At 33.7% G+C, this 13,558-nt stretch overlaps 1 protein-coding gene across 1 annotated transcript; it reads right to left on the reverse strand.

Annotated features, from left to right (window-relative positions):
- Positions 1 to 2,233: 2,233 nt before the first annotated feature.
- On the reverse strand, positions 2,234 to 3,202 carry LOC114084626 (olfactory receptor 2B6-like). Its single transcript, XM_027925653.2, has one exon. It carries the CDS (start codon positions 3,200 to 3,202, stop codon positions 2,234 to 2,236), a length of 969 nt encoding a protein of 322 aa, XP_027781454.2.
- Positions 3,203 to 13,558: the final 10,356 nt, after the last annotated feature.

Here is a 13,558-nt window from a genome sequence, read left to right on the forward strand (position 1 = left end):
TCTTTTCTCAAAATATAAACTAAATGGAGGTAGGGCCTTCTCCAAGCCTGAGACCTCCAGCAAGCAAGGGGTTCATAAAACAAAACAAACAAAAACAATTATGTTATCCTTTCTTCTCTTCTCCCTTCCATTCTCTTCATATTTCTCTCTTACTTTCTCCCAGTGCTTATTCATGATTTTGTAACTCACTAAATAGAAAATAATATAGAACTAAATACATTTATAATTAATCCTTTGTTTTGTAGATTTTCTTTATGGGACACAATTATACATATGAATTTCAGTGTCTTCTGAGATTTAAATCACTTTCAAATATCATCTACTTTCTCTTCTCTCTCCAAACACACACACACACACACACACACACACACACACACACACACACACACAAACACACACATTCTTGAAACTTTTAATTAAAGCAAGTGGTTGTATATGCATTTTTTGTCAAGGAAACAAGAATCAAAGACAACAAATGATTATTCCCCATAAGACAAACAGCTTGTACATCACTGTGTGGACAGGACTACATTTATGATGAGTATAATTCTCCTCCATTACAGGCAATAAAATTGGAATTTTGCTATAGTTACTTTGTTTTGCTTAGGTACCTTCGACTAGTACGTACTTGTGAGTTAGTTTGCAGCAAAAAGTTATGAAACATTAAAAAAATAAAACTAAAGATTGACCAAGGTTTTGAATTCAACATGGTATTCTTATAACCCTCATGAAGAAGCAGAATGGACTTACCCAGGGAAATGGTGATGGAAGCTGTCCAATCAAAGATGGGCAAATCCCAAGTTACTTAGTTTTATTTGGTTGGGATATTTTCCATCTTAAGTCTTTTGAGCACTGTTTACTGTCCAAAGGATCCCACTATTTTTTCTTCCAGAGTATGTTCTATTTGTTTTGGCCATGGCCTCATTTTTGTATAATAACACAACACTTTATTGTGTATGTGAGCACAAGATTGACTAAGGTTTATGGCAAAATAAGTTGTATTTAAAATTATGATCCCTATTTTTAAAAATGAATTTCTTTTTCCATTGTTTAATTTATATGGTCTGGATCTAATTGTCTCTTGATTTCATTTGCCTCTGGGCAAATGAAATTATATCACCTTTAGGGTGATATAATTATACATAGAATGTCAAGGCATGACTAAATATTATGACACATGATTAAAATTGACTCTGAATAATAGTTGCTTGATTTTTTTTTTTTTTTAAAGATGGGATCATTTCTGATTTACTTGAGAGTCAATGATCAATTTAACAATTTAATTTAAAACATATACTAAATATATTTTCTAAACTCCTAATCATTTTTTTTCCTCTAAATATTTTACCACTTCCTTCCCTGAAATTAGATTAATTTGTATTTAGTGTTTAGGGAAAAAAGACATTGACTTGGTGAAATTCAATATTGTATGACAGATACAATGGTCTCCTTTTATCTGTGGTTTCAGTTTCTCAAGGTCAACTATTATCCAACAATATTAAATGAAAAAATTCAGAAATAAACAATTTATGCATTTTAAATTGGGCATCAATCTGAGTAGCATGTCAGAATGTTGTACCATTCTAGTCTATTTTTTATAGTCATGAATCATACCTTTGTCCAGTATATTCACACAGTGTATGTACCCACCCATTTTGTTGCTTTGTAACCCTCTTGGTTACCAGATCATCTCTCATTATATGTCAATGCCTGTGTTCAAGAAACTCTTATTTTACTAATGATCTCAAAGTGCAAGAATAGTGATGCTGATCACTCACATATGACAAAGAGAAGCTGAAAAGCATTTCTCTTAAAAGATGAAAGTTCTCTTCTTAATAAGGGGAGAAAAAAAATCATATGATGAATTTGCTAAGATGTTTTGTAAGAATGAATCTTCTATCCATGAAATTATGAAAAGTTTTGCCATTATACCTCAAAATTGCAAACATTTTGTTCACAGTATGTGAGCCCATTTAAATCACAGGTTTCAGTATTATCTACAATTTCAAGCATCCCCAGGGTTCTTGGAATATATTCTCCACAGATTGGGGTGGGGGAGGTATCTGCATATTGTCCAAAGAAGGTAAATGTCTATGTAGATTTAACCAAAAGTTGATCATTCTTTTCTTGGTCCTGTTCCTCTTATGAATTTTGTGCCACTTGATACATGGTTCCCACATCAACTTGATGTCCAACATGTTCTTTGAAAGTCAAATACATCCATTCTTACTTCTTAGGTATTTTTTTTTTCCAGAGATCCTCTTTTCTTGACCCAAAACTCCTTAGTCAATGCTCTTCTTAGGGCAGCTTTCACATCCTTGTTCCTCAATGTATAGATAAAAGGGTTGAGGGTGGGTGTGACAATACCATAGAAGAGAGCCATGATCTTACCCCTGTCCCGAGAGTAACTAGAGGGAGGCTGGACATACATGCTGATGGCTGTAAAATAGAACATGGATACCACAAGCAAATGTGAAGCACAGGTATTAAAGGCCTTCCAACGACTTTCAGCAGAGCGGATTTTCATCACTGACCGAGCAATGAACACATAAGTGCCCAGGATAAGGGTGAGTGGTACCAGGAGTAGCAAAGCCCCTAGAACATTGAGCTCAGCGTCATTCACACTAGTATCAGTACAGGCTAGTTTCAGAAGGGAAGGAACTTCACAGAAGAAATGGTCCACCACCCTCTGTCCACATCTTGGGGCCACCACTGTGAGTGTAGATTGTACAAGGGAGTTAGCAAAACCACTGATCCAGGTCCCAGCAGCCATATGGGTACATCGTCTCTGATTCATGATGATTGGATAGTGAAGGGGCTTGCAAATGGCAGCATAACGATCGAAGGCCATTATGGCCAGAAGAATGCATTCGGTGGAACTCAAGGCCAAAAAAATATAGAGTTGGGCAATACAACCCCCATAGCTAATGGTCTTCTCTGGTCCCCAAAGGTTGACTAGCATCTGTGGGATGGTGCTGGTGGTATAGCAGAGATCCAGAAGTGACAGATTTGAGACAAAAAAGTACATGGGACTGTCGAGCTGGGGATCTAGGCGGGAAACTAGGATAATGGAGATATTTCCAAATAGAGAAAAGATGTAGGCCACCAGAAAGATTATGAAGAGTGGTGTCTCTAGCCAGGGTCGGTCTGAAAATCCCAATAAGATGAAATCATCTAGGAAGCTCTGATTATTGATCCACATATTAGCATTGATAGGTGAAATTCCAGCTGAGACCTCTACATATCCTCTGTTAGGAATGGGTATCAATGGTAAGAGGAAGCCACTGAGAATTGGTACCCAGAGATGTCGAAAGAAAACTCTCATTTTTTTCCTCTAATTTGTATACTTACTTCAATGACAAAAATGCATCTGTATTCTGATTATGGTAAAATGTTGAGTCAACATTGTCATTTCAATTGTAATAGTAAAGGATTGCTGAGACAAGAGCAAATAATACACCATCAATGTAGTTGGCAAATGTTGCTTATTTAATAGGTTAATTCCTCCCTTCTTTTGGATTTTGATATCTTCCCTTCTAAAAAGTTGGAATAGTACTACTACCATCAACTCCACATATCATGGATATTTAGTGGTGATGACAGAGTACAGGAACGAACAAATTTCGAAAAGGCAGAACTTCCAGGTTGAAAAAAGGACAGCAGGAAGAAGGCAGATAAATCTGCAGCTGAGGCAGAGCTGACGTGTTCATCTTCATCACACTGAGCCTGGTTAGAGGCATCATGGGGACTTACTTTAGTCCTTCATAAAATCTGCATGATGATGGCGTATCAGCACTCTTTTACCCCTTCCAAGATTTATATTAGGTCCTTTTAGAAATTTAAAATATAGAGGTAGAAAATAAAACATTCAGGCAAGATAACACATAAACAATTGGGACTTAAAAATCTGCTTGCTCTGATGATACTATTTTAAAATTATCTGGAAAATTTGGGTGGAATTTTAATCTCTGATAAAAATTACCAGAAATAATTTAAAGTAGGAATATTCCTGAAATTTGGGGCTATATATGAATTTCCAATTGCTCAGGATTATGACCAGAATATACACATTTAAAAATTCTCCACTCTTTCTACCATTTGAGTTGCATTGTTCCTGCTCTTCTCTCATACAAATCATGTAATTCCTTCAGAATTTCTGAAAGATAACTATAATGGGAATCAAAATACATGCATATAAATTCTATCATACTTTCATGACAATTGGATGTGAATTTGCTTTGTAAGTGAAAGAAAAATCTATACAGTATGATACATAATACAAAGAGAATAAACAGCAGCAGCAATAGTAACACAACTACTTGCATGGTAAAATTACATAGGAATGACTTTAGAAATTTCCTGTGATCCTCTGTGGAAAATTATTTTCTTGAGATTTTTCTTTTTTATAACTCTATCATTTCTTGCTATGACACTCTTCATTTCATGTTGGTCTCATCCAATTCCTTTCTTATCCCCCAATTTCTCAACCTGGGGCTGCAAGTCTTAAAAATGTTGCCTTAGAAATATAACAATATGTTGTATATATAATAATTAATATGTTGTATTCCCAAAGAAATAGGACAGATAGCACTGTCACTGGATTAGATAATTATTACATAAATAGATTTTGATATGGAGTTGTGAAATAATTTTGTCCTTATACTTTTAGAATAAGTTTTGCCTTATCTATCATGGTCAGAGGAAGACTTCTGTGTTGCAGAATTATTTATAGAAGGATATCCCTTAATCAGCACTCAAGTAATTCCTTACCTAATTAGAATTTTAAAAAGGACAATTGTGAATTATTCCCTTTGTCTTATCTGGATTTCTTTCTTGCTAAACTCTTTCAGTATATCATTCTTCAATTACCTGTAGTCAGATAATGTTTTTCTAAACCTGAAGAAAGCTAAGTTTCTTCTACTATATTTTTTAAAAAAATGCTATATCATTTTCACAATGTTCATATTTTCCTGCCACTCTTGTCTAAAAAGCCATAGATATGTGTTCCTATATCTGAGGTAAGCTTGCATTTTTGTGAGAAAATCAAATTAAATGCTTCACTCAAGAGGAACACTTAAGGGCTGGGGATGTGGCTCAAGCGGTAGCGCGCTTGCCTGGTATGCATGCGGCCTGGGTTCGATCCTCAGCACCACATACAAACAAAGATGTTATGTCCGCTGAAAACTAAAAAATAAATATTAAAATTATCTATCTCTCTCACTCTCTCTTTAAAAAAAAGAATACTTAAGTTATTAGAGGGGAATATATAGCATATTTCTTTGACTTTCTGAATAGTAGATACATGCCTAAATAGTAGAGATTTATAGGCACATGTGGTAAAATGAGCAAGGATAAAATATACTCAGAAAAATTGGTTAAGAAAAATAATGAGAGAAAAAGATAAAAATATAAATGCAGCAATATTCTGTATAACAATAGAAGACACTTAGGTTAAGTATCTGCTGAATATGTGAGTATAAAAAGAAATAGAAGAAAATGGGAAATAAAGATTAAAGGTGTAAGACTAATTTAGGTAATTCAGTTTATTTTCCCAGAAAAGACTGTGGGGAGTTCTTGCCTTTCTGGCTGAATAAGAAAATTACAGGGATTAGAGCTTAATTTACCTAAATAGGAAGTAAAAAATATACTTTTGATTCTCATGAGGGTGAGAAACTGGAGCCAGGAGACAGAAGTATCTATGGGCCTTAAGAAAATGGGGTGTGCAAAGAAAAGAAGGGAGAAGAAGGAAAATGTATCTGATCATGAAGCTTAAGAAATCATGGAGCTCCTTACTTTGGAGGTGTACATTTCTAATACAGTCTTTCTTAACTTCATAAGCATTATTCTGATATAATGTGTTAATAAGATAAAATAGGAACAATAATTAGGTGTTCATTCTACCTCTAACCCAGTTTACATATTTGCTATGGTTTTAACTCCATGCTGTCTGTTGGATTCCCTTATTCTAAATTGTCATAGGTTTAAACAATCTTTGGTTTGTCTGAATGATAGGTGTTTCAGAGCTAAATCAGTTTCTACACAAAATCAATGTTATAGTATCTACAATTTTATAATGCAAATAGCAATTTCAATATTAAAAAGTGGTAGAAAGATATACCTAAAATATTTAAGAGGTAAATAACATAAATAGTGACACATGTATTTTCCCATAGTTGTCCTCATAAAAAGATATTGTATCAGAAGGATTTGCAAATACCAAACTGTTGATGTTAAATTTTCCACTAGCCTAAATTGTAATCAATTTTATACATATATATAATACTCCTTATAGTATATCCATTTGTTTCCCTTAATAAGTTTCCAAGGTAAGAATATTTTTTTAACTAAAGAGAGAAAATTTAGGTACAAAGAGGTTATAGTACTTGCTCAAATTAATAAATCTAGTAAAATCAGAAATAAATATTTGAATGATATCAGATTTTAAATTTTATATCAGAATGTTTTTCATAATTCCATTATTGTTCTCTCAAACAAAAGTACAGGTGATTTGCAGAATCAACTTTTTAATATTTTTTCAAATATTTTTACTCTATAGTTCTAACCTTAAATAATCCTTTTAGCTCATACCAGGAAGCCTGTCAAGGTAAGATAACATTGGTCTTGACTAACCTTCCCTCTCTGAATCCCTTCTGCATTTAAATGGTGCTGTGTTGCAGTCCATCAGTTTGTCAGGGTTGTGATGTGGAGAGAGATAGAAAAGTGCCCTGTGGCTCAAACATGATCCTCAGACCGGTCCACTAACCAGGCACTCTTCGACTTACTGGAAGGTCAACTTTAAGGAACCAGATCTAATTTATGTCCAACCATATAACCCGTGGATCCACAGGGAGCTTTCCCATGAGTTTCCATTGCCATTACTGTCTTAGACTCATCCTCTACTTAAGCCTCTGAGATTCAGCATAATTAGTACTTGCTTCCGCCAACATGTCCAGAAGAGAAGAACCAGAGGGACTCTACAAGATGAGAAAACTTTGGAAGCAATCAATGAAAGGTTTCTGGCAAAACACATGCTTTGGGACCTCAAATTTAGAGAGTCAAATTAAGAAGAAATTAAATCAATTCCAGTTAAACAGATCTCAGAGGTTGTGAAGACTTTTACAATATGTTATAAAATAGGTAAAAAATTCCTTCTTATATGGTTGCTATGCTGAGAAAAATAGGACAATTTCATAAAAATTTGAAAATCTCTATAAAATATTACTTTTTGTGCTTCTTACCACAATAGCTCTTTATTTTCACTCTCCATTAATATTAATATGCTACTTTATAATCATTAGACATATATTATTTATTTGATAAACATTGCCACTGTACAAATTAAGAAAGTATACTCTTTATTTTATTATTTAACTGGCCATAATTCCAAACCATCAACAAAATTAATAAGGTCAACACACTCAGAAACCAGGGACACAAACTGATGTTGCCAAATTTGATCTATTACAAATTTTCTCCTTCAAATTATTGAGCTTAACTAATCTAAACTCCTTAGATTAAAAGTTGAAATTAAAATTCACCATGCTTTAGATATCACCTCCATTATATTAGATTTTTTATTTCATAATATGTATGGAATATTAGAAATATAATGACATAAAACTGCTAAGATTATTTACAAATACCAAATCTGTTTATAATGAATATTAGGCTTTGCATTTCTTTATCACAAAGCTCCACTTATTAAAATAAAAGTTTAAATATAGAAATGTAATAATGTCAAATGAAATATTTACAATTACTCAAAAGATCTAAGATCACTAAAAACTCAGAAGGCTTAAAATGATTGATGTATTTTAAATGTTAAAGTAATATTTTGGCAGAGACAAATATCCTAAAGTGAAACAAAAACACAAGTGACAAAATCCAAAGGAATAACTGTGAAGCATGTGAAATAAAAAAGGCCAACTTCCTCAATATCTGAATGTTTGTTGTAAAAGACCAACAGTTCCCTGAAACACCAGCAAAGGACCAGGAGATAGGTTTATTTTACTTTCACATGTGTAAATTAAAGGAAATACTTATGTGTACAAGAAATACAAATTAAAACCACAAGAGATACAATTTTAATCTCTGGAATTCAAAAGAGCAATATTATATTTTATGTCATGCTAGAGTACCATTTTGCTTTAGCCTTCTTGCAAAGCAACTTAGAATTATATATCATATGTAAAACTGAACCTGCTTACTTGAACAGCAATTCCATTTCTAGACATTCACCTAGTGAAGATTCTCTCATATTCATGAAGAAGTGAATGGCACAAAACCTTCATTGCAATGTCTTTTTGCATCAGCAGAGAGCTAGACATAAATTTTCACCATTTCTGAAGTTGTTAATACTATATAATGTAATGTAATGCATTCATTAAAATAATGATGGGTGTTCTTATTTACAGAACTGGAATGGTTTCCAAGATATGTATTTCAAGAGAAACAAAATTACAATATAGAATTTATAGCATGCTGTGTGGGCTTTCTCTTGTCCAGCAAGGAGGTCCACGGAACAGGGTAGAGGAGAGTGTGGCTTGTGAGTTGCTATTCAGAACTTTATTGCACAGTTATCTAGGCAGATTATAGGCAGCCACCAATACAATTTCTTGCTAACTGTCCTTGCAGCAACCAGTCGAGGAGCGGGCAGTGGATCAAGAGCAGGGACTATAACATGTGGCCTCACCTGCCTAGGGCTGTGTCAACAGGATAAGTGGTATGTGGATCAGGAGCCTAGCATGAGGAGAGAGGCCTGCCCCTCAGATGCCCTTAACGTATGCCGGGTATGCAGTACTCCATATACATGTCCCCATAGCACATTTGTTATCTGTTAACCTGTCAACACACATATATAAAGAAACATTTATAAAAACATACTTGTATATACATTCAAGCACCCCATGTATGCTAATATATTCCAGGATATGTTGGAAACAGTGGTAAATGTAGAGAAATGAGGAGTAGAGATGTGATTTGTTTTTTCCATGAATATCTCTATTGTATTTCTTATCTGATAATTTTTATGCTTTTTGTGTTCATGAATATAATGAGGACAATACTACAGTACCTTTCATGGGAGGTTTCCTGAGGAGTTTATGTAAAGAGTAATTATAATTATAAAAAATATGCATATGATCTGTGGTAAAAAAAAAAACAAAAAAAAAAAAAAACAAGATTTTACCTTTCTGATTATTCTTTACTATGCATCTCTCCTCTTTTTATACTTGATGGTTTCACATTCAAATTTATTTCTCTAAGAAATATGAATACATAATTTAAACAGTTCTACATGGATTTATAAACAACCACAGCTAGTATGCCACCCCTACTCCACCTCAATTTCCTCTTCTCACAAAGTAAGATATGGGGGCTCTTTTCGATTTCTATTTGTCAGTTTCTTAAAATTTTCCAAGTTAATTTAACATTTCCAAAAACAGTCAGTTCTTTTAAGGGCCAGTGCTGTTCCTGTGCACTTGGGATGCATCAGCAAACAAAGGTTCCTCCTTCTCAAAGGTTAAAATCCCAGGAAAAAAATGAAGATAGTAAGCAATGAGGCTAAAAATTGTTATGTGGTATGTTAGAAGATGATCAGTGCTGCAGATGAAAGAAAGCACAGATTAGCATAAGAAATATCAAGTGGGTGAGGTAACTCTTAAATGAAGTGGTCCAGAGTGATCTCCTTGAAAAGATGTGATTTAAACACCTGAAGGTAAAGAAGTTAACCAAGCATGTATCTGATGTCCAGAATTCCAGAAAAAGAATAGCCAAATCCTTATAGCAGGAGATATCTTAGTGCATTTTAATAACCATCAGGAGGCCAGTAGATGGAACCAAGAAGAGAGATACAGGAGATGCTGCCAAAATAGGAGGGCATCACGTGGGACTCCACAGGCCATTGCAAGAACTTAGAGAATTGGGGTTTTAAAGGACTGAAGAGAGACATTATGTACCTTAATTTCAGATGAAACTGTTATGTTTAGAATTTCCTGGAATACTGAAAGTGATTAGAGCAAATAGAAGACTACAACAGTAATCTATGTGACTATTTAGGCTGTTCACAAACTGGGAAGCTAATAAACCATGGGAATTTATTTTTTGTTGTTCTGGAGGCAGTTAAATCCAAGATCAAAATGACATTAGATTTTGCATTTGGTCATGTTTTCAGTTTACAAATAGCAGTCATGCTTTTGGTTTATAAAAGAAGTCTTCTCACTCTATCCTCATATAGTAGATGAGAAAAGGCAGCTCTTGAGCTGCTTTTTGGGGGCCTGTTCTTCAAGGGCACTAATTCTATTCTCATCTAACCACATCCCTAATACCCCACCTCATAATACCAATATGTTAGTGATTAGGATTTCATCATAAGAAAGCAAATGGGCCACAAATATTCAGTCCATAGAAGTATGATGATAGTGATTCAGAGAGGGGTCTGATATTAATTTTAAACAATCCAGTGTTTATTTTATATTGATAATAGAGTTTTAGCAGCTAAGCTGCATAGTTCACTGTGATACATTTTCCTTTCTCACATACCTTTTGGTTGCTCATTGAATTAAAAGATGTGTTTGTATGCAAGTTTGTGTATGAGTGATTTTTCTCTGTACTTTTCCTTAATATAGTCCATAAAATTATAAGGCTCCTCTCAGAATGATCAAAGACATTAAGTGATCAGCACATTTTTTTTTGTTTTTGTTTTTTTTTTTTTTTGGATTGACTTTGCTGGAAGCAAAAGCCAAACTTCTTTTGCTGCAAACTGGATTCTGTTTACATGTCTTCCTGGCTTTCACTTTTACTCCCTTCCAAGGTGTTTTCCCCTTTATTTCCTGTATTCAGTCCCTTGTTTTCTATTCTATGCTTTTTACTTTCTTAATTTTCTTTCTTTTTAGTGAAGCATGGTACCCAGTATTTTCTTGAGAGTACTGTGCCAATAATGAATAAGAAAAATGAAAGCATCCATGTCAAAAAATTTCTTAATATTTTATAATATTTACTTAATTGATATTTTGTCTAAGCACAGAATTTTAAGAAAAAAATAAACATCTCTCAAGATTTTAAAATTGTTGTTTCATTATAGTTTAGTTTTCGCTTTTTTCCCTTTGGAACTGAAATGCCATTTTAATTACTCAGCTTTAATATGTGACTTTTCAGTCTTTACAGAAAATTTTTTATTTTATTTAATTTTTGCTTGATTTCTCATGATTACAATCTTACTATGCTATATTTTTGTATCTTTCATTTGTTATGCACCAATTGACTCCTTTTAAAGGTAATTTTAAACCACTCCTATCTGAAAATATTATTTTCAGAAATTATCATAAAATTAAACAATAATAATGATCAGAAAATAAGTGTAGTAAGAGAACATTGTCTTTTATTAAACTGCAAAGATGTGCTACTAGAAAAATGCAGAACAAATAATAAAACAAATACTATCATATAAACACCAAAACATCTGCAATCATACAATTGTGTCACTAATACAGCATTTTAATTTGTTTTTCAATTTTAAAACAAAAGTCTAAAGAAAGAACTAATCTCAGTGTTAAGCATTGTACTCAAATTCAGTTAACTATTTTAGGTAGAAATTAAAATCCACACTTAAACAATGCAAATACCTTCTTTCATTGTTTAAATTTTAAAGACAAACAAAGATTTTAGGTGGTCATATCAGAAGACAAATATAAGTATTTCAAGTTTTTCTAATTGCTGTACTATCAGTTTATTTTTCTTTTTAATGTAAAAAATCCCTTTAAAAAAAAAATCTGCCACAAAAGTTTGAAGAGAATAATGTTTTCAACTAGTTTATGTCCAAATCTGAGCCAAGGAAAGACAAAGACTGCCTAAAGACACAGGAATCTGAAATAAACTGCAGGGATCAAGATGGCTACTGTCCATTTGAACCAGCAATCTTAGGCAGCCACATTTTGAAGCATCATCAAGAGGCAACAAAGACAGCAAAGTTGCTGGTCCACATCATTCCAAGGCAGATGCAGGTGTTCAATCTTTAGACATATTGTTGATGATCTATGCTCTTTTATTGCCTTCTCCCAATTGCTGCCAATGAATTACTCTATGACCTGACACTTCAAAGTGTCCTCATCTAGATGCCCTAGGACAATCTGAAACCTCCCAGGTATTGAGTGGGAGTTCAGAAGCTCTGAAAGCCACTACTCTTAGAGAAGGTGGGTTGGGCTTAGTGTTTGTTGAACATATAAACATATAGGTTGTCATCCTTTCATGTCCCTTTGGGAACTTGAAGTATGAATCTGGAACAATGAATCTAAGAAATAAAACTCACAAATAAAAATTCAGTAGAAAACATCAATAGCAGAATCAATCAAACAAAAGAAAGAACCAATAAGCTTAAAGTGAGGATAATTGAAAATACAAGGTGAAGTTAAAAAAAAAAATAGGAATAAAAAAAATATGAGAACTATGGAAGACATAAAATTAACAACTTTTGGGATTACAGGAATTCCCTTGAGAACACTATGGACAGAAAGCTTATTAAAAGAAATAGTAACAGAAAGCTTCACAAGCCAGAGAAGGATACAAATATCCAAGTATAGGAAGGTCTGCCGCAGTCCGGCTGCAGCAAAATAACCAGGGGGTGAGGAACAACTTGTGTGCATTGATACAGCAGGAGTGGAAGCCGTTTACTGCAGGACAGGAGCAGTATTTATACATTCCACACAGCTTATCTAATTAGCATAAACTAGATACATCAGTCAACCAATAAGGAATCTCCACACTTAATGCCTCGCTTTTGTTACTTCTCAAACCACTCCCTCTGGCATTTTGCTAGGCACCATCCAGACTTGTTTACGAACTCTAACATTCCCCTGGCAAAATGCCAGGTGTTATTTTGACTTGTTTACAGACTCTAACAAAGGTCCAATCTTACCACTAAGATTCAACTCAACTAATAATTAATCTCTTATAAATGCATAGGTAGAGCTATAGAAGTGCTAATGGAGAATCAAGACCTGTTCAAAAATACCCAAAGAATACTGACATTTGTTGTACTCTAACCAAATGCTTTTATCACCCTGTCATGAAACCCCATTCAGCAAACTTATATCAAAGGATTCTCTATCAGTTTTCTTGTAATTACATCAACTCACTTCTGTGTAAAGCTTCCAACACAGAGAATATTATAACATAAACAGAGAAGAAAACAAAAGAAAAGATTCATGATCCTTGACTTTTCTTTAATCTGAGAATTGTTGTTACAGATTCAATATGGTTACTAATTGCTGGGTTTTTTGTTCTCTGTTTTCCATGATTCTATCTTGATAAGATGTATGTATCCAACAATTTATTCATTCCTTTTAGGTTACCAAATTTGTTGGCATATATTTTTACTTCTTATTGTTTGGATATGAATATACCCCAAAAGCTCATAAGGCAATATAGGAATATTTAGAGGTAAAATTGTTGTAGGGACAAATGAGACAAGGCACCGATTGCAGAAAACAGTTTTATCTGACTGCAGCCAGGTTCATAGGGTACAGCTTTTGCTGTAATCAATAAATCCCCTGAACCCCAAGTT

The sequence above is a fragment of the Marmota flaviventris genome, chromosome 6 (genome assembly GCF_047511675.1).
Source record: "Marmota flaviventris isolate mMarFla1 chromosome 6, mMarFla1.hap1, whole genome shotgun sequence".
Taxonomy (NCBI): domain Eukaryota; kingdom Metazoa; phylum Chordata; class Mammalia; order Rodentia; family Sciuridae; genus Marmota; species Marmota flaviventris.